The following is a 24,130-nucleotide window of genomic DNA, read 5'->3' as shown; positions in this document are numbered from 1 at the left end:
CTCCTAGTCATGACTTTAAAACTCAAAATTATGACTTATTTTCATAATTATGACTTTAAAACTGGATTTTCATTTTCATAATTGTGACAAAAACTTGTAAAGATGTCCTTCTTATACTTTTATTTTTCATTCATGGTGGAAATGGAATTCCATTCATAAGAAAAATAATCTGAAACTGAAAAAATTGTAACTGAAAATTTAAACAAAAATCTGATAAACAAATAAAAATTATTATTATTATTATTATTATTATAAAAACAATTATAAAAATATGAATTAAAAATAAAACAAGTCTTTTGTTTTCACTTTTTAATGAAGATTTGACATTCAATTTCAAGATGTTTTTTTGGTTGCAGTAGTTTTGTTTTTCTTTTCAAATGTACGTGGACTCTTGTGGGTTTTATTGTTAAGTCAGCAGTAATGACAATTAAAAAAAATAAAATTCACAGCAAAATTTTTTTATGAAAAGTACAACGGTGTAGTAGGTCCAGATAAGGCGGGGGAGAAAAAGTAACTTTCTGCCAAACAACTCAGAAATTTTGAATTTGAGTTTGAAAATTCTATAACTATAAATACTTTTTTCCGTAAGTCAAAAATTTTTGACCTTTGAAACTTAGAAATGTTTTCTAGAAAATGTATGAGCTTACTCTCTGAATTTCTGAGTTTTTTGGCAATAATTTACTCCTTTTCTGTTCCTCAAAGATCCGTCATGCTCCCCGTTTCCCCTGCTGTAGCCAGACTCCACCAGCAGATGGCGCCACTCTGTATTTATCGCCGCTGCAGCGCCGCAGATCGACAGTCTCTGTCACACAGCGGGGCGGACAGCTGTCTCCGGGTGAACCACCATCAGCTGCTGTCAGCGCCTCCATTCGGGAGTTTAAGTCCGTGTTTGGTCGCCGTTGTGTCGGTTTGTGTATCGAGGAAACGCCCGGGAGCTCCGGGACTGGGAGCGGAGCAGCGGCGGGTGAACGGGGGGGCTTCTCCGGGGTCAGACCTGCGGGCTGGTGCGCAAGGTAAGAACCAGGATATTCATCTGCGTTCCTTAAAAACAATATTTAAGTGTCCTAAACGCGGTTTATGCTTGTTCTGCTGGAGCTTAATGCTGATTTATTTACACATTTCCTAAAAATCAGGCTGAAATGAGAGAAACGGGGAAAAAGTTAGACCTTCAAACTGTAAACAGACTGAAAGTGGGAAGATTTAACGCGAAATGTAATGGTTGGTTATTATTTTCTGCTTTTTTACCCTCCAAATTTGGACAATTTTCCTTTAAAATTGATATTTTATTAGAAAGTGACATTCCATCAAGCATCAGTATTTTTATCCTTAGTTATTTAGTTTAATATTTGTAACATGTTATATGAGTACTTTAACTGTTTAATTACAGGGCAAAATAAACATTTAACAAACACAAATTAACTTAAAAACAAGAGATGGAAGCACAAACGCATTTATTTCATTCTTTAAAAATCTTAATTCAAATATGATGATCAAAATTAAACATGCAGGTAAATGCATTCACCTGAATAATTGGAAAAATCTGGTATGTCTTTTGAATTTGACAACATTAAGGCACATCTACCTCTAGTTTAGTGAATTATTTCTATTACTTGACCTTATTTAACCAGAAAAAAACTAATCTAGATTTTAAAAAGTAGCACAAAATTAACATTTCACAGACAAAGCTCTGGAAATCTTGCAAAAACATCTGCAAACATGTTTCTCGTGACTCCACACTGTTAGCTTTTGTAATAAAGTCTCCTCTGAGATGATGAAGTTTTTCCCCATCTCAGTTTGCACCTTGTAGCTGAAAATAAAGCGTTTCTGTGAAAGACGGCGACAAGACCCTGAGCTCCTTACATGGACGAGGTTTGAGAGATAAGAGGGAACATGGATACGCCAGTACCTTGGCCTGCACATTGATAAATAGGAGCTTCCAACTGGTTGACGTCATGAACAAACTGGAAATGAACCTCCAGGCACGTAGCCACTGAGGCGAGGCGTTTGTATCCAAACAGCCATTGAGCTGTTTAATACTCGGAACAACAGGAGGAGCAGAAAGACCCAAGAAACTGCAGACTACCACCAAGATGTTACGGTCAGCCAAAAGATGTCACGTTTTTCCAAGAAAACTGACATTTTATTAAATAAGTTGCAAAGTGAATAGATAAGGTTAGAAATAATGATTTCAATCCAGGAGGGTGTGGCATGGCGATGGAAACCATCACATTGTTTCACAGATGGCAGCACGTTTTCAAAGCTAGCAAACATGCTAAGGCGCCAAATGAAAAATTAGCAGATTAGTGGAAATGTTTGCTGCTGACTGTCCTTAAAAACGGGATGACGTCCATTTAATGTCGGATAATAATAATTATCTGATATTATCATTATCTGATAAGTCAGATAATGATAATTATCTGACATTAATCTAGATTTTAAAAACTTGACTCCACACTGTTGGCTTTTGCAATAAAGTCTCCACTCAGATCATGTTGAAGTCTTTCCCCATCTCAGTTTACGCGATACGTCATATACGACGTATCGTGCTTCCATGAACAGGTTAGGATACGTCTGTGGCCTATTCAAAACATGTTCATCACATTTTTTGCACAAAATCATCCTAAGATAATGAGATTTTAGCTCATTTAGGCTGTGAGTTTAACTCTAAATAATCTGCTGCTGACCCCAACTCAACATTTAAACTCACATATGAAAATGGCTGCAAACAGACGCACAACTATACAACTGTACAGTTTTTTAAATCGGTATAAACCCAAATAAAAGTACAAAAATGTGTAAAATGTGAATTTTACATCACAGGTCATCTGGGTCTAGCTGTGTCTGAAATTAAATTATTTTTAATTATTTCTGCCATATGGAATAAAGCAGTTAAAATAAATCAGTATAAATGCAATATGACTGAAACATGCATGTTGGTCATAATTTAAAGCTTCATTAATGTTTCTATGTGATCATTAAAGTGAATAAATTCCTCAGTTTGCTTTCCATGATGAAATCATTCAAATGTTCCAGAAAGAAAAGAAAAGAAAAGAAAAAGAAAAGAGAATAAGAAAAGAAAGAAAAAGGAAAGAAAAGCCCTCAGAAATGAGCGCTGATGGATTTCACAACTTTTGGGGAGTGGAGTGACCCTGAACTGTTGTTTGGACTAGGCCATCCCGATGCCAGCCAGAATTCAGCTGCTTCTTCCTGGAAGGACGGATAAATGTTTCTTTCTAGGAATAAAACCGGTGAATAAACCCGTCTGATAGACTTCTTTACTCAAAGATTAGATGATGTGATTTCTAAGAAAACAATTAGCACATGTAGCTGCCGGGCAGGTAGCCAATGGGGAGTGGCTCGGCGTTTCTGTCGCTTCTGGTTTACATTCAAATTCTTCTGGAAATAAAAGTGAACCTTTTCTGTTTAAAGTGGACAAACGGCTTCATTACAATAGTTTTAACTACAGGCACATGAGCTGCCAGAAAAATAAACATTTACACTGAGCCAGGGGTGTTCAAAGCGCGGCGCAGGGCCAACTGTGTCCCCCAGACCCTTTAATTTAATTACAGCAAAACTTTAAACGTTTTCTGATGAAGATTGTCGGAAACATCACAAACTTTTAGATATGATCACATCTACACTCAAAAACAAACTTTTCTGCTTTTAATTAATGTATAAAACTTTTCTAAATGCAGCAAACATGGTTCTTTTACTGGTCATCCGACCAGTAAAAGAAATGTGTTTTAATACCAAAAAAGTCAACCTTCAAATAATTATGTTCAGTTATGCATTCAATACTTGGTCAGGAATCCTTTTGCAGCCTGAGGTGTTATGGAGGACCAGGATGCTCCGATAGCGGCTTTAAGCTCATCCAGAGTTTTGGGTCTCAACTTTCTCTTCACAATGTCCCCCAGATTCTCTATGGGGTTCAGGTCAGGAGAGTTGGCAGGCCAACAGTAACACCATGGTCAGTAACACCATGGTCAGTAACACCATGGTCAGTAATACCAGTGGTTTTGGCTCTGTGAGCAGGTGCCAGGTTGTGCTGAAAAATGAAATCTTCATCTCCATAAAGCTTTTCAGCAGATGGAAGCATGAAGTGCTCCAGAACCTTCTGATAGCTGCTGCATTGATCCTGCCCTTGATAAAACCCAGTGGACCAACACCAGCAGCTGACATGGCTCCCAGACCATCACTGACTGTGGGTACTTGACACTGGACTTCTGGCATTTTGGCATTTCCTTCTCCCCAGTCTTCCTCCAGAGTCTGGCACTTTGATTTCTGAATGACATGTAAAATTTTCTTTCATCTGAAAAAAGTACTTTGGACCACTGAGCAACAGTCCAGTGCTGCTTCTCTGTAGCCCAGGTTTCTGGTTCAAAAGTGGCTTGACCTGGAGAATGAGGCACCTGTAGCCCATTTCCTGCACACGCCTGTGCACAGTGGCTCTGGATGTTTCTACTCCAGACTCGGTCCACTGCTTCCCCCAAGGTCTGGAATCGGCCCTTCTCCACAATCTTCCTCAGGGTCCGGTCACCTCTTCTCGTTGTGCAGCGTTTTCTGTCACACTTTTTCCTTCCTACTGACTTCCCACTGAGGTGCCTTGATATAACACTCTGCAAACAGCTTATTCGTTCAGAAATTTCTTTCTGTTTCTCACCCTCTTGCTTGAGGATGTCAGTGATGGCCTTCTGGACAGCAGTCAGGTCAGCAGTCTGACCCCTGATTGCGGTTTTGAGTAATGAACCAGGCTGGGAGTTTTTAAAGGCCTCAGGAATCTTTTTCAGGTGTTTAGAGTTACTTTGTTGATTCAGATGATTAATTAGGTTAATTACTCGTTCAGAGAACCTTTTCATGATATGCAAATTTTTTGAGACAGGGATTTTGGGTTTTCATGAGCTGTTTGCCAAAATCATCAGTATTAAAACAATAAAAGACCTGAAATATTTCAGTTGGTGTGAAATGAATCTAAAATATGACAGTTTAATTTTTATCATTACATTATGGAAAATAATAAACTTTATCACAATATGCAAATTTTTTTAGAAGGACCTGTATATTGTCTGAAACTTTAGTCACCATGTTTACCAAACTCTGTCCCCAGCATGATGCCTCCACCTCCGTACCTGATGGTCTGAAGAGTTTTAATCAGACCTGAAGGCCCATTGAAGGTTCACCGTGTCGCTTATTGAAGAGGAAAATCCACCAAAATGCTAAACTTTCTGCTTCCATTGCAGCTGTTTGTTCTGCTGGAGACAGAATGTTGCAAATAAATCCTGAAATCCCTCAAACACATCAGGGTTTGATTAAACGAGGCTCAGGGAGGAATTTTAACGTCATTTATGTGCAGAAAGAGCGTCATGGTTCTTCACGGTTGGATCTCTGGGTTTTCTGGGTGGAACCAACTGACTTTGTGTTCATGTTTCCATCGCAGATCAACATGACATCTGCGGCGCTCGCGCTGCTTCTCCTCTTCCTCCACGTCTTCGGCCTCCAGTCGCAGCCTGATGCAGGTAGGACTTCCATGTTTCAGGTCCGAACAGCTTCCACTCCTCTGATTAGTTTGTTCCTCGTGGGTTTTCAGGACAAATCGTCTCTTTAGGTCAGTAAAACTGCAGCCTTGGAGCACAATGCGTGTTGCACAACATGCCTGGCCTCCGCAGAGAGAGCCAGCGGCTTTCTGGTGAAGTGGCTTACCAGGAATTCTGCGGAGCGGGAAAACAATGGGAAGCTGTTTAGTGCGAAGGGCCCGGTTTGGGCTGCAGAAAAACGCTTCACACATGGCTCACATTTCAGCTGAGGTCTGCAGAGAGTGTTTAGGACCGGTTGGACATCTGGAGCCGGGTTTGGTTGCGTAAAAGTGCAGCTCTCTGGGTTTGGTTTTTATGTTTTATGACTTTTTGTTGAAACTGAAATGACTTTTCTACGACAGCAAAGCGAGATCCAGCAGTTGGTTGTAGAAGCAAAACTGGAGTCGTTTCAGCAAGTGAGAGGAGAAATGTTTGATGAATGGCTCATTCAGACATGTTGGACCACTGACCCGAATAAAATGTTCAGTATTCACACATTTTTTGTGGAACATAACTCCAAATTATCATCAGACAGTGGTGGGTGCACTTCTGCTAATGCGCTAACAGCATAGCTAATCTTTTATATAAATCATTTGCTAACTTTGAAAACATTTAGCACACTTGGCTTCCCCTAAGTTACATTCTGACATGCTAGTTTTGTAAACTTTCAGTTGAATAAAAGCTCAATAATGTTGAGGTTTTGGTTATTAACTGTTAAATTCTTCACGTAGTTATATGTTTATGCGTTTTTCTAACTTTGCAAACGTTTAGCACACTTTAGCTTCTCCTAAATTACATTCTGAGATGCTAATTTACATGGATGTTTTGTAAATATGTAGTTGAATAAAGTTTGACATCTGTGTTAGCTAACAGTGTTATCCATGGTTTAGAATCTACAGAAAAAATGAAGTCAGGATAAGCTAAGTGCGCTAAATGTTATCAACATTAGCAACACGCTTAAAGAATTCTCCAGGGCTGATTTACTTGGTTGTTTTCTAACATTCAGTTGAATAAAGTTTAATACGCGTGTTTCAGTTTTGGTTATCGACTATTAAGAAATCTTCATGTAGTTAGATGTTTAGCACGTTAGCATTTTTGCTAACTTTAAAAACATTTAGCTCACTTAGCTTCCCTGAAATTCATTTTTCCAGATACGTTCTAAAGCTCTCATTTACTTGGCTGTTCTGTAAACTTGCAGTTTAATAAAATATTTTTTGTGTATTTTTAAAACGTATTTATTGGGAAAAAAGCTTTTTCTTTTTAAGTTTAGCTCTTTCCTGCCTTCCAGAACAAAAACATAAAAAGAAACTAAAAGCTCAGATACACAAAAGCGACAAAATGAAATTAAAAACAGGAAAGAAATAAATAAAAATAGAGAGTGCAGATTTTTTGAGTAGCCTCCAGTTTTCCCAGATGCAGAGTTCACTGCAGGACATTTTGAAGTAATGAGTTGACTAAAATAGCTCCACTTTTCAGCCATGTCGAAGCCCTCAGAGGTTCTGCTTCTACAAATCAACCGGACCGAGTTTTCCCAGCCAGGCGGTCTGATTCAGACTTTGTTTGGACTTGTTCTGGTCCTGCTGTTTTCATTTTCACAGTCCTGTTTTGTTAGTGCTCCCTCATGGCTTCCTGCCTGACACTTTCACCTCATTAAAACCACAACAGAATGTGTTCGATTTAACTCTGTTTGGGGGAAAAACATCAGCAGGATTGATTTGAAATGGAGGGAAAAGTGACAGAGGAGTCCAGGCTGCGAGGAGAAGCAGAAGGATTTCCAGTTATTTATGAGGTTTTTCTGCTGGGTCGATCCGGTGCAGGAAGCAGATTCTCCGGCTCATCAGGGCCAGGTTTTCTCCCTGGAGAGGGACACAGGGTTGCCAGATCTGACTGACAGTTTCCAGACCACATACAACAGAAAACCGCAAATCTCAGCTTATAAGAAAACTCATGTCAACAGCACCAGATTTATGTTTATGTTGGGGTATTGGAGCCATAAGAATAAGAATAAAAAAGTAAAATTACAAGAATAAAGTCATAAAATTACCAAAGTCAAAATAAGACGAGAATTAAGTCATCTCATATTATTTTCACTTTACTTTGATAATTTTATGACTTTATTGTCACATTATTTTGATTTTGTTCTTGTATTATTTAAACTTTATCATGCGGCTTTACTCTAATAATAGTACAATTTTATTCTCTTAATTTTATTATTTTAATCTCGTATCCACTCAGAACTTTTTTCTCATGATTAAATTTTTTTGTTATTGTCTTTGCGTGACTCTAATACTCAGATATAAAAAAAATCTAATTTATGCTTTAAGTCATCGACTGCATTTATAAACTTGTGACATTTTAAAACATTGTTGGTATTCTGACCAGAACCAGATCCAATTTTGACAGCAAACAACTTCAGACTTGGGTAGAAACCCGTCCAACCTGGCAACCCTGCTGGAGCACATTGACTGACGGCTGAATGTTTGCTTTAAATAACCTCTTGGCCCGATTGAAGGCATAATGGCGGCTTCCCAGGGGCCTTAATAGCTCCAAAACTCCTGCTAATTGACACGAAGCGGCCGGCCAGTACGCCGCGTCCCGCCTGATAATTAATGAATGACTTTGTCCGCTAAGTGAATGTTTCCTGCGCCCCAGCGGACAGGAAGCTCATCTGGATTTATGGAAATGCATGCAGGATGTGGTGCTGCGCCCTGAAATAGCTTGCTGGCAGCTTTGGGGGTATAAATCAAGGCGTAAACATGTTTACTGCAGATCTGGTGACGGCTCCGCCATCAGCTTTTTTTGTGTGTGTGATGGGAACACGGCGTGAGGTGACGTTCCCATCTGGGAGATAATCCCGGCGTAAGGAGTAGGGGACGTCCCGCTCCATGCTGTTTACCTTCAGCGGGGTGAACTGTGCCTGACAGCCGCTAAGCAAACAGACACGCTCAAGCTGACGTTACAGAAAGGCGGAGGAAGGGTCAGGGTGTCCGCGGCGCGCACCTTGAAAATGTCCGACCATTTCTTTAGAAGTCTCACTTCATTTAAAAAAATAAAAGTAACACCCCTTCAACTTAAGATCATTTATTAAATTGTGTTTCAAAAACACTATTTTTCTATTTTTGTTTTTTTTCTTGCGGGGATTTTCTGTCAGGCAAAAGTTTAAGTCGCACTCGAAGATCTTTGCGTTTTGTGACTCCGGGCGGAGGAGGCTATCGCTAACTAGTTGCTAATATATACTAAAAAAAAAGTCTTAATGTAAAAAAAGTAAGTTGGCGTATAATATATTAATACATTTCTTAAATTCTGTTTGGACAGGACTATTTAATGTCGTATAATCTATTTTTTTCCTCGCGGGGATTTTCTGTCAGCTAAAAGTTTGAGTTCCACTCATCTTCATTCTGTTGATTGGAGACGGTTGAGGCTACCGCTAACTAGCTGGTAGCATACCCTTGCTAACTAGTTGGCTAGTTTTTTGTACGATAGCATATTAGGGCCATTGTAGTTAAGAGGGGGGAGAAACGGGAGGAGTGCATTTTTGCCATGAATAGCAGAAATATTGAAATCAATCTCAAGTTTCCTAGACTGATATTTCTGAGTTTCAGAAGTCAAATATTTTCGACCTGGTAATTTTTTTAAATCCATCTGTTTATCCATCCATCTATCCATTCGTTCGTCCATCTGTCTGTTCGTCTATCCAACAAGTCATCCTCCATCCAAAAAACTAGTAAAGTAGAGAAGCCTTGGGTTGTGTTTGCTGAAAAAACCCACCCGCAATTTTCAACTTTTAGAGCTCAAAAAATGTCCAGATTTTTATTTATTTATTTTTTTAAATGAAAATGTAGGGGGTTTTTTTTGGCAGAAATTTACTCAGTTTTTTCTATCTGCAGTACCATCGTAGCTGATGCTACCAGTAGCTAGCTGCTAACATACTAGCTAGCTAGTTAGCCAGTATTTTAGCTTGTTAGCTGGCTAGCTTGAGTTAAGTGTAAATTTATCGCCAGTTTGTTGGATGCCATTCATGCATTTCTGTGCATTTTGGACGTAAAGGTGTTAAATTTCAGTTGGTGGGACCTGTAGGAGCATGTTAGTGGGTCGGCCCGGTTCTGCCAGCCCTCAGGTTCTCTCCTCCACTGAGAGATTTTCTGACCACATAGCTGGTGTCACATTTTTCTCCTAATCCTGATGAAGCTCGGCCCTGAACAGGAGGAGCCGGTTATCTGGTAAACAGGTTATTTTTAACCCCTGACTCTTGTTCTCTGAAGTGGGCCAATAGTAAAGCATCCATCATCACTATCACTGGGAAACGGCGCTCAGCCAGTCTGGACTTGTGAGGCGTTGAGCTGCTGATGGCCTGCAGGAGGATTCAGGTGGTTTTGTCTGTTTTCATGACCAGAGTGAGGAATGCTGCAGCCGATCCTCTGCTGTAAACGTCCAAACTTTTTTGTCACTTTGACCAAAATCATCAAGTTAAAAGAGAAAACAAAAAACTAGTAAATTCTTGATTTTTTTTGCCTTCTCAGCAGAACATGTATCATTTAAATGAAACAAAGAAAAAATCACCTTAAAGCTGCAGTGTGTAACCTTTATGAAAATATTTGTTTACATATTTGTTGAAGCTATCACTATGTTGTGACAGTATAATCTGTAAAACTGGAACTCCTCTGTTTTCTCCCAGTGTTAACTAGAATTAGCCAATCAGAGCTAGGAGGCGGGACTTAGCGCTGTCAATCATTCTCCTTTCTCTCTGCTGCTCTGCAGCTAGCCTCTAAGTTAGCATAGCCACTGATGATGGCAGGTAAACAGTTTTTCTGTAATTGTTTCTCAACCAGTAGCACATTTAGCAGCGAGTACATGAGGGTAATCAACAGCACTTGGCAGTAATTAAGCCAAAACTGTACAAAATAATATATAAATTTAACATTTTTCACCATCTATAGTAACTCTGAATAATATTTAATTTAAGATAAAAAAAAAAGATATTTTTTTGACCTGAATTATTTTGTTTGGCCCCTTCAATCAGCAGTTACATAACTTTTATGCTAACGAAGCTCTTCGCTCATTATTCTAAAAGAGTTTTAGCTCAGATCCTGAAGCTGCAAAGACACGAAACAACTGGGTTTTTCAGGATAACATGGCGCAAACTGTATTTACTGAAGATGAATGTTTTACTTTGGCGGAACAGACAGCAGAAAGTGGTAATTTCTGCGTTTTCTGGCAGATGTGGTGTTTACTGGGCCCGCAGCCTGCAGCTGCTCCTCCGAGAGCTGCTCCAGGCACACATGCTCTCAATTTGTGCAGGCAGTAAAACCCGAGCCGCACGCCTCTTTCTGTGTGAGCGCGTTTCTTGGTACGGCGAGAACAAACAGATTATTCCACGACAGCGGAGGAGCAAACTCCTCCTGCAGAGAGACGGAAAATGACTTCCAGGAAAACGCTGCCGGCCACAGAGAGCCGCTCTGCGCCATCTTATCTGTCATTTCAGCCACTCAGTCATAAATATCAGTAACTGCAAAAACTAAAAGGGACCATCAATGAAAGAAGCAGAAAGCATTATGAGCTTATTTATCTGCCTTCATTCACTGAAAAGGAAAATTTTTCTCAGAATTCTGAGTTTTCCGTCTCAAATTTCTTAATTATTTCTCTAAATTTTAACTTCTTTCCTCAAAATTCTGAATTCCAGTCAGAATTATTTTTATTTTCCAGTTGCCCTAGTCCTCTTCCGTAGTATTTTCTTTATCTTTCCAAATCTGTTTTGGATATTCTTTGGTGTGTATGCGCTTTGTGCGTAGATTTTAAAATATTTTGCTCAGTCTGATCAGTTAAACTGCTAAGTTTAACTGATCAGATGTTGGGTTTGTGTGATTTCACCTCACCAGTGACTCCAGCTGCTCTCTCTTCTGCAGTAAAAATCTATCAACTTTTACCGAACACTTCCACACAATATGTCAGATATGAAACAATCAGTGAGTTATGAAAAATATCAGAGGCCTTTTTGTCCTGCAGCTCAAACTGCTTCAAATGCAGGAATAAAAAGGGATAAAGAAGCAGATATTGTTTTTAATAAAATGTGTAAATAATATTTTCTCTTCCTCTCCAGTGCGGCCTCACCTCACCGGCTGCGTCTCTCGCAACATGGAGACGTTCCTCTGCAGATGGAGCGCCGGATCCTTCCAGAACCTCACAGAACCAAAAGATTTACGCCTGTTCTACTTCAACAGAGTGTAAGGAAAAACATCCACTTCACTAAACCATAAACCTGCATTTTCCTCCACTTCAAAGACGCAGCGAGGATTTTTAAAAACATGAAAACCTGCTTCAGGTTTAGAGCAGAAACATGAACTTGGGCTTAACTGAGATAAAATCAAAGCAGAGTTATCTGTGTACCCAGATCCACCGGGTCGAACAGGCAAAGTCCACCTGCAGGTTAAAGTGATGCTGCTTTAAATCAACCAAGCAAACGCAAATCAAGTTAATGTTTAGCTTATAATAATTTATTTCCACTGGAATAATCATAAAGTGACTTAAACTGGAGCCAGAAGATCAAATATATATATATAAATCCAGTAGTGGGGATGCTAATGCGCTACTAGCAGAACTAATTGTTAGCGCTTTAGCTAACTTTGAAAACATTTAGCATATTTAGCTTCCCTTTACTTAATTTTTTCACATAAATTCTAAAGGTCTAATTTACTTGGCTGCTTTGTAAACTTTCAGTTGAATAAAGTTTGATATCTGTGCTGAAGTTTTGGTTTTTCATGCTCTTATTTTGAAATTAAATGGAGCCCTGAAAATCTAAAAGACTTTTAAACACAGAAGAAATAATATTAGCACTTTCTGATTAGCTTATTAGCTTCCAAACATATGTCGGTGTGCAGTGTATATGTCATGTGCATGATTGACAACAACTGATCAGTTAGGATTTTATAAAGAAAAACTCAATAATTCTTAGGAAATGTTTGTTTTCTGGTGATTAAGCTAGCAGTGCTGAATCAAAACCCCCAGAACGTATCATAAACCAGCATCAATGTCGTCGACTGTCATCCCTTTCAGGCTTCTCGGCAGCTCAGATAAAACTTGGGACGAATGTCCGCAGTACAGCGCAGAGAGACCAGACGAGTGCTTCTTCAACGAGAACCACACCACAGTCTGGACGTCCTACACGGTGCAGCTGCGCTCCAGGGACCGGACCGTCCTCTACGACGAGATCTCCTTCTCCCTGGAAGACCTCGGTGAGTTCACGGCCACAGAGAAACGTAGGAAAGTCCAGATTGGTTTCTGGATTCCACTGGAGAGAAACCTTCCTCCTGTTAGCGGGACAGAAAGCAGATTCTTCTGCAGAAGACATGACGTCCAACTGGTTTTAATTATGAAAAGTGTTGGGATCAATTAGAGAAAATGTGTTTGAATTTTCTGCCTGTTTTGATCCTGTTTCTGCTCTGCAGTGCAACCGGACCCTCCGTTCGGCCTGAACTGGACGCTGATGAACGTCAGCCTGACGGGATCGCACTTCGACGCCATGCTGAGCTGGAGGCCTCCGGCGACGGCTGACGTGGAGACGGGATGGATGGCGCTGCAGTACGATGCCCAGTACCGCCAGGCCGGCGCCGAGCGCTGGGAACAGGTGGGCGGCCATGCCGGCTGCGTTACGGTGCAGAGGATAGTTACAACAATCAGTCAAATCTATTTGTCTCAAAGTTAAGCCACCAGCTGAGAATTCAAACAAGACTTTTTCAGCCTCCTGTTAATAAAAATAAGAAATAAAAGAATAGGAAGTTAAAATAAACAGAGAAAACTAAAGACTGTTGTGAAATCCAATTGTTTTCTCGTTGTTCCTCATGTGACAGAAGGCTGACTTTGTAACTGTCTCTATGTGACTCTGAAGGCTCAGATTTCAGCCTGATCTCCAGTTTCCAGCTGCAGTAACTGAAGCTGTGCTAACTGTAGATGGTTCCTCTTTATTTCCAGAGATAATAACTTGAGTTTTTAACCCTTTGTGCTCCTCAGACCGGCCTGGTGAAAACAACGCACCGCTCCCTGTTCGGCCTTCAAACCAACGTCAACTATGAGGTCAGAGTTCGCTGCAAAATGCTGGCAGGGAAGGACTTTGGAGACTTCAGCGACTCTGTGTTCATCCACATCCCATCTAAAGGTAAACGCTTATAAAGCTGTGTTAAAACTTTTTGCTTTTTCAATTCACTCATTTTACTGTTTTTTGTCCTTCAGTTTCCAGATTCCCAGTTATGGCTCTGCTCATCTTTGGAGCGTTGTTTTTAGTGGCCGTCCTGCTGCTGGTCATCATTTCACAGCAGGAAAAGTTAGTATCTGATCGTCAGAATATTTGAGTCTGAACCAAGAGAATGAAGAAGAAATGAGATTTCTGCTGTTTTCTTTCCTGCTTCAGGTTGATGTTTATCCTCCTGCCTCCTGTTCCTGGACCGAAAATACGAGGAATCGACCCGAATCTACTGAAGGCAAGTTTCCACAAGAACAATAAAAGACATCATAAAATACATGTAGTTTTATTAGTATATATATTTTTTAATTAAATGCATTTATTTTTTCCTACAGTTGAGCTTTTTTCTGGCTAAAATTATGCACTTCAAAAACACAAAATCTTACAAAGTATTTTTGTTCTGGTTTCTAATGCAAAAACACTTGAAATAAGACAAAACTAACTTACAACTGAACAGCAAGATATAAGAGCTTGTTTTAAGTAAATAATTAATATTAAACTTATAACAAGATATTTGACCATGTTATAATAACAAGACTATGATATTGTGTAAAAAAAATGCAATGAACATATTTTGTATAAACCCATGGTTGAGTTGCTAGGTGACGGGCGGAACTCTGCTGGGGTTGCTAGGTGACGGGCGGAACTCTGCTGGGGTTGCTAGGTGACGGGCGGATCTCTGCTGGGGTTGCTAGGCAACAGCCTGCTGATTTGTGACATTACATTCTGGAAGTTTTTGAAATGACTCATTTCCCAGAACCTAAAAACAGACTTTTGCCAAAAAACATCTCGGTGTTTATTTTAGGCATCTGGGTTGTTTTTAGAAGCCAGTTAGACCCAAATGGAATCACAAAAACATTTAAGATGTGAATTTTTACGTTCTATTTAAGGTCGAAATTGAAATATAAATGTCTATTTTGGGTTCTGTGGGAAGTCATGGGTGTCTGAACTGTGTCTATTTCAGAAAGGGAAACTCCGAGAGCTCACATCCATCCTCACCGGCCCGCCCGACCTCAGGCCAGAGCTCTACAACAACGACCCCTGGGTGGAGTTCATCGACCTGGACATCGAGGAGTCCAATGACAAGCTGCTGGACATGAACACGGGCTGCCTCATGGACCACTCCCCGATGTCTCCACGCTCGGCCGTCTTCAGGGACAACGACTCGGGCCGCTCCAGCTGCTGTGAGCCGGATCTGCTGAGTGAGGCGAGCGCGTCGCCCGTCCATCAGGAGGCGAGCGCGTCGCCCGTCCATCAGGAGGCGAGCGCGTCGCCCGTCCATCAGGAGGCGAGCGCGTCGCCCGTCCATCAGGAGGCGAGCACCGCAGAGCAAAGTTCAGTGTTTGTAGCAGTGGAGGGCAGGGAGGCGGCAGCGTACACGCAGGTCGGCGAGGTCAGGTCATCTGGGAGCGTTCTGCTGGAGAAAACCACTATTAAAGAGACAAACATGGAGGAGGAGAAGGGGAAGAAACAAGATGACGTCTTGGTGAATGCAGATCAGAGAGACTGCAGCTCTGAGATGAAGCGGTTAGCAGAGCTTCCTGAGAGCGTGGCCCAGCTGCCTGCTGCTCCTGTCTACACCGTGGTGGAAGGCGTGGACATGCAGAACAGCCTCCTACTTACACCAACGCCAGCCCCCAACCCAACCGGCCCCAAAATCCCAGCTACGCCCGACGGCTACCTGACCCCCGACCTGCTGGGAAGCGTCACGCCGTAAATCAGCCGGGGATCGAATCACCCAGAACTTGTTAATCTAAAGGAAGGTCAGTTCATGGAGGTGCCCTGACTGGGTTTCAGCTAGCTTAAAATAGCTAGTGGAGCAGCAGGAGCCTGAGGCGTTCAGAGAAACCTGGACCCAGCAACACTGTTGCACCTTAAACCAGCACAGCGTAAATAAATATCTCTGCTAAGCTGCACCTATCAGTTCATGTCAGCGCGCTAGTAAAGGCTAATAAAGATGCTACAGGGAAGATCTGAATCTGTAGATGGGAAATCAGAGGGAGCAAATACCAGTGGTGAGCACCGCTAGCTAACAAGGAAGCTACACTAACTCTAAAGCGCTAATTTGTTCCGATAATGCTAAGGCGCTACCCCATTTAGCAAAAGCTAACACTAAAGTGGTATACCATTTAGTTTTTTAGCTAACGGTAAAGTGCTGCACCACTTAGCTTTGTTAGCAGAAGCTAATGCTAATGTGCTAAGACGCTAACTTCAATTCAAATTGTATCTGCCCCTGAAAGACTACAACTCTCAAACATCAGTTTAATTTTGACTTCATAATTTATGTCATTTATGCCTTTTGATATTATATTTGTTTACATCTTATTTTTTAATGTCATTTTGTTTGTTTGTTTCATGTTTAAAATGTCATTGGAGGCAAAAAAAAAACGGAGTAAAGTGAGAAGAAGAAACAGAACTGCTGCGTAAACAGTTTTTACCCCTTTCAAAATAAGAGTATGACTATAAACGTCTAACTACTTGAAGAATTCAATAACACAAACTTCAACACAGATGAAGTTTGGGTTTATAAAAGAGCCAAGTAAATTAGTGCTTTATAATTTATAAGAAAAAATTAATTTAGGGGATGTTAAGTGCGCAAATGTTTTCAAATTTAGTAAAAATGCTAAAGTGCTAACTGGAAAAAATAGCTATGCTATTAGCAGGTTAGTGTGCCCACCACTGATGAATGCCACCATTTTTGCCTCATAAATAATTGATTTAGAACAAATTAAGTGAGGTTTGATGATGACATTCATCTGTTCTGGTGGAATAAAGTTAGCACACCCTCTTCCAGTTAAGTGGTCTCATCGCTGTGTGGCTTAATTTAAAAAGCAGCTTTGAATCTCATAATCTAAATTGTGAAGGAAAAAGGTCAGAAAAGGTCAACATTGTAACACGTTCTGAAAATCCAGGTGCTCTGTAATTATAGAGAAATAACTTGTGTCATAATTTTGTCTTTTTTCAGTATTTAAACACCAGTATTCACTAATTCAACTGCTACATAATCTATGAAAATGATAAACAAAAAAGTCATGCATTTACTTTTTTATGTATTTAATACTTTCAGCTTTGTTTGAATATTTCTGTCATGTTTCACTTGGTAATGTTGATGCTGTTTCATATATGAAGCCTAAAGAAAAGGCGAATAAATCTTCATTTCTACACTAAAGCATTACTGGACTGTAAATTATCCTTTTATTTTAGTGCCTGTTCTTTTCATTTAAAACTGAAATATTTTTTAAGTTTTAATTTTTTGTGTATTTTTTGCCGTTATATCTGAGTAATTTGTATTCATTTATGATTTGAAATCACGCATGTATTTTCTTCTTCACTGTCTGACATTAACTAAACTTCCTGTTGTCGGTCAGTTATGTTTGGAGAATTCTTCCAGGTGTCAAACTCGAGGCACGGGGGCCAAATCCGGCCCGTCAGAAGTTTTATTGTGGCCCTTTTATGTTAAAGTGTCCTTAAATATTATTTTATCTATCGGATCAGCAGTTTTATCTGTATTCTGCCAAATTAGATCAGGATGAAAATATATTTTATATTATTTAACTTTAAGAAGTTCTCATTGAGTGGAAAGATACTGAATATTTTAACAGTTTAATCGCTAGTTTTGTTAGCACATTCCGCCACAACTGGCTCTTTAAAAATATTAGATTAGTTTCATTTAATGTCATAAATAGAAGGTTGTATTTCTTTAAACAGTAAATGACTGATTTCAGCTGCATTTGTTAAACCTGTTTAGCTTTCTGTAAGAAGTTACCTTCAGCTGGATGATGAGCAGGAAAACTGGAGGTAACATTTAGCAAATGGTCAAGGAAGTGGACTGATAAAATGAAGTTTAATCTTAATTTTCTTTGCATGAATGTTTGGACAATCTTTGGAAAACTTTCCAGACATTTGTGGATCCATCTCATGTCAGCATCTAGAAAGGGAAATGGCTTCTTTTCTGCCAATAATATGGGTCACAATAAATGTAAAAAAAACATTCAAATTTTATAAAGTTACACATTAAACAACTTTTCAACAACTTATGTTGCTGTCTTGTTTTAATCTGATCTCTTTGAAGTGTCCTTGAAATTGGTTGGCTGTCTTCTGCAAGGTGGCCATTTTGGATTTTGAGGTCAGGGTTAAAATTCATCATCAAAGGGTCATTTTATTAATGTTTTAATTAAGATTCAATAAGAACTATTTAAATACTATTTTATAATTTAAATATTTGTGTGAATTTTAGTGATAATGTTAGTTAATGACCAGTGGATGATAAATATGAGTTTAGAACAAATGGTCACAATATATTTTGCATGATAACACTGTATATCTGCTGTTCAATTTTACATGTGGTCAACTATGAAAACTAAAACGGACTCCTACTTTCCTTGGGCTGCCAATAAAAGAACTTGGTGATGGAAAAAGTCAATAATAATAATAGTTTTTATTATTAATATGCTTTTGTTTTTTTGTTTTTAAACCTGATCTGGAAGCTCTCCCTTACTGAAGCTCGCACTGTTCTCAAAATGGCGGCAGCTCGTTTCGTCAGCTGTTAGCTTAGCGTCAGTAACAAATACAGACACAAAAACGTAAAACTACATAATTCAAACATTTGTTTTGGTATTTCTTTTATCCAACGGGATGGCGAAGTTAAACTGCGTGAAACTGGAGGGATTTATGGCGGAATTCGGTCGACTGGAACAGGTAAGGAACGGCTAGCTTAGCTAGCTAAGTTTGGACTAACGCTCTTTACCGGAGTGATGGCGTTAGGCACAAAACGATCTTTTCCTCGCTTTTAATTTTTATAACATGTTGAGTGAACCAATTTTTTCACTTTTCGTTTTGATATTGTGCCTGTTTTATGTTTAAGTTTGGAAATGTATCATTTTAGTCAAACTTTAAAGCCACCATAATATTGCACATTCGACACTATATTTAATGTACCACTCTACTTAGACTGGGCGAACAGGGTCTGCAGTCCAGTTTCTTTTATAATTTATGAAACTTGTTTAGACATTTTTGTGGAAAAACAAAAACTCCGGGAAAAAAAATCTAGGAAAAATTCTGGTGTTTGTCCAGCAAATTTGCGACTTTTTTGAAACCCAGAAAGTTCAATTTTTTTCAACTTTTGCTCTGACACTGAATGTATTTTCCACGATTGTTTGTTTTAAGGGAATTGATATTGAACGCAGCATTTTCTCTTTATTGTGTTTTTCAGAACATTACAGAGCTGAATGGTGCTAGAAACCTCCTGGAGATCAGGCTGGAGGATTCCAACAGGCTGGTGAACTTCTATGTAAATAAGGAGCAGAGTCTCAGAGACGGTGAGGATCTTTGTTTGTTTGTTTGTAGTTGAACTTGTGTTTTTTGTCTCCCTCTAGTGGCGCTTTGCAGTCAGAACAGTTCACTGTTTTCATCCCGAGCTGAAAAACTTCAACCGAAGAGTATTGGGGCTAAATTAGAGGTTTTATTTAAATTATGATTTATTTAAATAATAATAGTAATATTAGCAGAATATGTCATAAAATGATTTTACTTTTATTAAAATTAGTTTTAATGAGAGTAATATGATAGGTGTCAGGATTTGACATGATCATCTTCTCTAGACTTAATTTTTTATCTTTTTTAAAATAAATTCACTTGTTTGTAGAATTATTTTAAGGTCCTTCTACATTTTGATGCTGATGTATTAAAATATTATCTCCTACCTGCAAAACTAATACCAACATAACTGCACAAGTTGTTCAAAAATCCCCATTTTAATAATTTATATTTTTTCATGTAGGAGTTATAAAGTTACAGTTTCATTCTGCTAATATTCCACATTTTTCTGGAAATACTGAGTTTATTCTCATATTATTATGACTATTCTCGTAATAATATCAACTCATTCTCTTGATTTTTATTTTATTTTACTGATAATAATATCATTTTACTGAATTTTATCTTTATAATTTCCTTTTTTACTCCATTGCGTAGGTTTGCTGATTTTTTTATTATTATTATAAAACATTTCTAAGGCAGATTTTTAAAATGATTTTTACTGAAGTGATTCTTTGAGGTCGGTGTTTGCAGCAGGTTGATGCTGTTTGCAGAGAAGGAGCGCCTCCTGCTGACGGTGGACCGGCTGCATCAGACGCTGCAGGAGCAATGTGACCTCAGAGGTGACGGCGCCACCTGCTGGTGGGAAGAGTTAAAACTCCAGAGAAACCCAACAGAGGCTTGAGGAAAAGACGTTTATTCATCCTGGACGTGGTTTAATGATTTACTTCAACAGTTCCAGTTTGTGCAGCAGTAAAGCTAATATAGAAAGAGCCCTCAACATAATGCTGCCACCACTGTGTTTGACAGTTGCTGCAGTTCTGTCTTGTACAAAAAGCTTCATAAGAAACATTTAACTAATATTTAGTGGGAGTTTTTCATCATCAGCCATTTTTATGTCAACATTTTTATTTTTTTTTATTTTGATTAGAAACGGCAAAACTCCAAATAACTTCCTTAATTTAGTCGTTTCCAGAAAAGAGTTGATTTGTTAAAGATGAAGCATCTTTAGCACCAAAAAAGGTCAAAGTTCAAACCTCTACTTTCTGCTTGTGACAGCCATGAGTAACGTTGATATCTGAAGAATCATTGATCATCAATTAGTTTCTAATGGAAACAGTTTAAGTTTCCATGTGGATTAGTGGAAATCCACTAAACATTCAAACTGGTGCAACAATCTTTTTTAAACATCCTTAAAGTTTATTGTTTTTATCTTCATTGAAAATATTATTGAAAGCCTGAAATCTGAATGGAAACAGCTGAGTGTGTCTGATGGGATTTTGGTTTTATGAAATAATCTGTGAATGTTTGAAGCTCCAAACAAAGTGAATTATTTTAATCCAGAACAACAGGACGAGTTTTAGGGGGTAAACTTTATGTTTATGTTGTTTTTGTTATTTAATTTTTGACGTTTCAGTGGAAAACGAGAAGCTGAGGATGGAGGTGGAGGATCTGAAGGAAGAGAATGAGAGAACAGCCGAGGTGAAAACAGGAACAAACTGGTTTTAAAAGGCCTGAATGTGAATGTTCCTTATTTTAACTCTGTGCTAATGCAGCTTTTCATGTAGGAGTTCTCATAAAAATATTACCTTATTCTGGTCACTGATTACAGATTATATGTTACGATTTTACTCTCGTTTCATCATCGACTTTATTCTGTCTCTGATCCAGTCTCATCTCTACCAGACTAGGATTAATGAAGCTGAATAAACTCCTTCATTTTGTCTGGTTCTGTTTTGCAGGCTGGACGGTCCGACGTCCAGCTGCTGCTCAGCCAGATGGCAGCAGCTGAGGACAGACACCAGAGGGCGCTAGAGGCCGTCAAACAGCAGAGCAGCAGAGAGGTAGAGGAGGCGCAGATACAGGCGCAGAGGCAGAGTAAGGGTTAATAAACTTATTAACTTTAACTGGTTATGGTTTTTATTTATTAGTTTCAACCATTTATTTCCTGGTTTATTTTAGTTTTTGTTTTTAGAAATGCCGTCTGTCAAGTGGAAACCCATCAGTTTGGTATAAACCAGTTTTCAGGGGTTTGTTGTTTTTCCAGTGGAAGCTAAAGATGCTGAAGTTCAGCAGCAGCTGGAGGAGATGAAGATGAGGATGAAGGAGCAGGAGAGGGAGCGGCAGAGCGAGATGCTCAAGCTGCAGATGGAGGTCAGTGAAAAAATCATTGTTTTGTTATGAAAGGTCACAGCTGCTGCTTATCATTTAACAGTTTATTTGTTACATCTCAGAATCAGATGTAACTGTTTATAATGTTTATAATTTCTCATATTCTGCAGCTCCAGAGTGTTTAGTCAGTTTTCTGGTTCGTTGCGCCCCCTGCTGACACCCACAGGTACTGCAGGAGGCTGGACCTGCTATGGATGAGCTTGTTTAGAATCAATTAATCAGTTAATTGGATAAAAAACTGGCATTCTGCAGATTTTTCATTTAACCACTTAAGCTGTTTTATATAACACAATGTTATAAATACATTATAATATACAAATGAACAAATAACTGAAAACTTCTGTAAATAAGAAAATAAACATTTTATTCTCTAAAATGTAACAGAATTCCTTCAGTGAACGATTAATTGATCATTAGAAAAGATCTGAGTTAAATAAACTGAATGTGTGACTTTCTGGACTAGTTGTATCATTTACTCCACCCTGCTGCTGTTTTTATTTTAATGTTTTTTTTGTTTAGTTATGTTGAGCTAAGAAAAACTGGGAAAATAATAATTTAACAGTTTTAAAGAAGTTTTTTTTAACAAACGTTGAACCAGGTGAAGATAAAATATTTCCCACCCAGAGATCCTCAAGAATTTCTTTTGAATGATTTAAAATGAGAAATGTTTATTTTTTGTAGAGTTTTGGCTTCATTTGAACTTTTTGTTCTTTCAGCAAATGGCCTGTTTGAGTCTCTAAGCTCCATTTATTGAGTCATGATTAATCAAATAATGGTGATTAATTAAGATGTAATTAATTTAACCGTTTCAGTCCCAGTTTGAAGCAGGTTGTTAAACCTGCCTGAACTAAACGATTCATTTGGATCCTCCAGTTTGAGCCGTTTGTTTATGTTTCTGCTTGTGTTTTCTAACAGTTTGGTGCGAAGTTAGCTCGGGTTCAAAGTTCAGCCCAGAGGAACCAGCAGCAGCTTCATGGATCCAACCTTCTGCCTCAGAGCGTCTTCAAGCGGGTGAGCAGAAACAAACCTCAGGTTCTGATAGACTGACCCAGATCTTAGCCCTGTGTGTGTGTGTGTGTGTGTGTGTGTGTGTGTGTGTGTGTGTGTGTGTGTTTGATCAGAAGCTGCAGTTTTTCCAGGAGGAGAAGAATAAAGAGATTGCGGCTCTACGTCAGAGAATCAAGGAGCTGGAGGAGAGCCAGGGCGCCGGCAGCAGCAGTACGAAGAGGAGGAAGTTCTAGTTTGACTCGGTCGTGTTCAGAAAAGTTCAGATTCGTGTTCTGGTTGCCGTAGCTTCGTTTTCTTCGCCGTCTTCGTCTTTTTCTCGTTCTGGAAGCACGTTGGACCCCACACTGCCGGCCGTCAGAGGCTCTAATCCCATTAGTCAGCAGCAGAGGAGGACGCTGAATGAAACGCTAATCTGTTCCTGCAGCTTGAATCTGTTTCCATTCAGAGAAATAAATCTGTCGACTGCTTTCCGTAGATTCATTAATTCAGCTTTAAAATCTCACAGTTTGGTTTTGGTTTGATGTTTGAAAGCCTGAAAAAGGTTTTCTGAGAAACACCAGGCTCATGGTGGAATGAAAGTGCACCCTTTACATATGGAAAAACTAAGTACACCCACCTGTAGCAGGAAAAACTTCTTCAGTATTTAGCAATATAGATAGTTCTGGAGCAGTTTGGGTCTAATCTTTAGTAGTTTCCCCACCGGAGCTGGTTGTTAAGACGCGTTACCGTGGCAACAGGGTGTCGTTTTTACAACAATATCTGAACTACGACCATAAATCCCAGAGGCGTTGAAAAGGTGGAAGCTGAAACTTCACTTCCTTCCTTCTTATCCCATGACAGAGATGGAAAGAAGAGCAGCAAAAGCAAAGGAGGTGGATCAGCAGAGCTTTTCTAACAGCTGATTCAGGACACACTGCTGAGAAATATGATCTATAATTTGACTAATTAGAGATGATAATCAATTAATTGATTACTAAATTTGAGTATCAGGCTCTAAAAAGGATAATTTATTGACAAACCAACATTCAAAGCAGTAATTAAGTCAAAACTGTTCAATATATATAATGTATGTATATTCATATTTGACATTTCAGATGGAAAAAACACCTTTATTTGTACCCATGTTTTAATCAGAACTCTTGAAGTGGCCGTTTAGCTTCACCTGGTTCAAATTTAAAAAAAGGAAAGAAATTATTTAGCACCTTTTGCTATTTAGTAATTAATCTGTAATTGTATTTTTTTTCTTTCAGTGTCCAAAGGTAAAACATGCAGGATGTGGCCACTTATTAACCTGGTTAATCGTCATATTATTTGATTGTTCAGACGAACTAAATGATGAGTTAATTGTCGGCGGAGCCACGTTGCTGCTCAGGTGTTCCCACCTGAATGAGCTGCTCTCCAGCCAGGTTCTGATCTTGTTCCCTCTAATCTGTTTATCTCTGCTCTGCAGCCGCGCTCTAAACTGGACTGTCCTCTAATCTGGACGAGAACATCGGCTAATGCCGTTGCATAACGGTTCATCTTCAACCGAGCCTCCAGGGAATGAAACGCCTCATTTCCTCCCACCTGACCTCAGTCTGCATAAATATCCCACATTCTGATGATTAAAAAC

At 39.1% G+C, this 24,130-nt stretch overlaps 2 protein-coding genes across 5 annotated transcripts; both read left to right on the top strand.

Moving 5' to 3' along the window:
• The first annotated feature begins 760 nt into the window (after positions 1-760).
• ghrb (growth hormone receptor b) lies at positions 761-16,975 on the top strand. Of its 3 annotated transcripts, none has more exons than XM_007542181.2 (9): positions 761-1,013; positions 5,435-5,513; positions 11,668-11,791; positions 12,621-12,799; positions 13,013-13,191; positions 13,575-13,719; positions 13,794-13,884; positions 13,972-14,041; positions 14,768-16,975. In XM_007542181.2, the coding sequence occupies exons 2-9, from the start codon at positions 5,441-5,443 to the stop codon at positions 15,518-15,520; spliced, it is 1,614 nt and encodes a 537-aa protein (XP_007542243.1). In that variant the 5' UTR covers positions 761-1,013; positions 5,435-5,440; the 3' UTR covers positions 15,521-16,975. The 3 variants fall into 3 exon arrangements, with proteins under 3 accessions (XP_007542243.1, XP_007542244.1, XP_007542242.1); XM_007542182.1 differs by lacking the exon at positions 761-1,013 and having other exon boundaries at positions 5,420-5,513; positions 14,768-15,010; positions 15,065-16,975; XM_007542180.1 differs by lacking the exon at positions 761-1,013 and having other exon boundaries at positions 5,420-5,513.
• Positions 16,976-18,278: 1,303 nt separating this feature from the next.
• On the top strand, positions 18,279-22,986 carry ccdc152 (coiled-coil domain containing 152). Of its 2 annotated transcripts, XM_007542175.2 has the most exons (8): positions 18,279-18,501; positions 19,016-19,121; positions 19,893-19,961; positions 20,756-20,820; positions 21,081-21,216; positions 21,386-21,492; positions 22,426-22,521; positions 22,632-22,986. In XM_007542175.2, the coding sequence occupies exons 1-8, from the start codon at positions 18,439-18,441 to the stop codon at positions 22,749-22,751; spliced, it is 762 nt and encodes a 253-aa protein (XP_007542237.1). In that variant the 5' UTR covers positions 18,279-18,438; the 3' UTR covers positions 22,752-22,986. The 2 variants fall into 2 exon arrangements, with proteins under 2 accessions (XP_007542237.1, XP_007542241.1); XM_007542179.2 differs by lacking the exon at positions 19,893-19,961.
• The last annotated feature ends 1,144 nt before the right edge of the window (positions 22,987-24,130 follow it).

The sequence above is a fragment of the Poecilia formosa genome, unplaced genomic scaffold, assembly GCF_000485575.1.
Source record: "Poecilia formosa unplaced genomic scaffold, Poecilia_formosa-5.1.2 Scaffold664, whole genome shotgun sequence".
NCBI lineage: Eukaryota > Metazoa > Chordata > Actinopteri > Cyprinodontiformes > Poeciliidae > Poecilia > Poecilia formosa.
The sequence above is the reverse complement of the archived record's forward strand: the minus strand, read 5'-3'. Positions and strand labels throughout refer to the sequence as shown.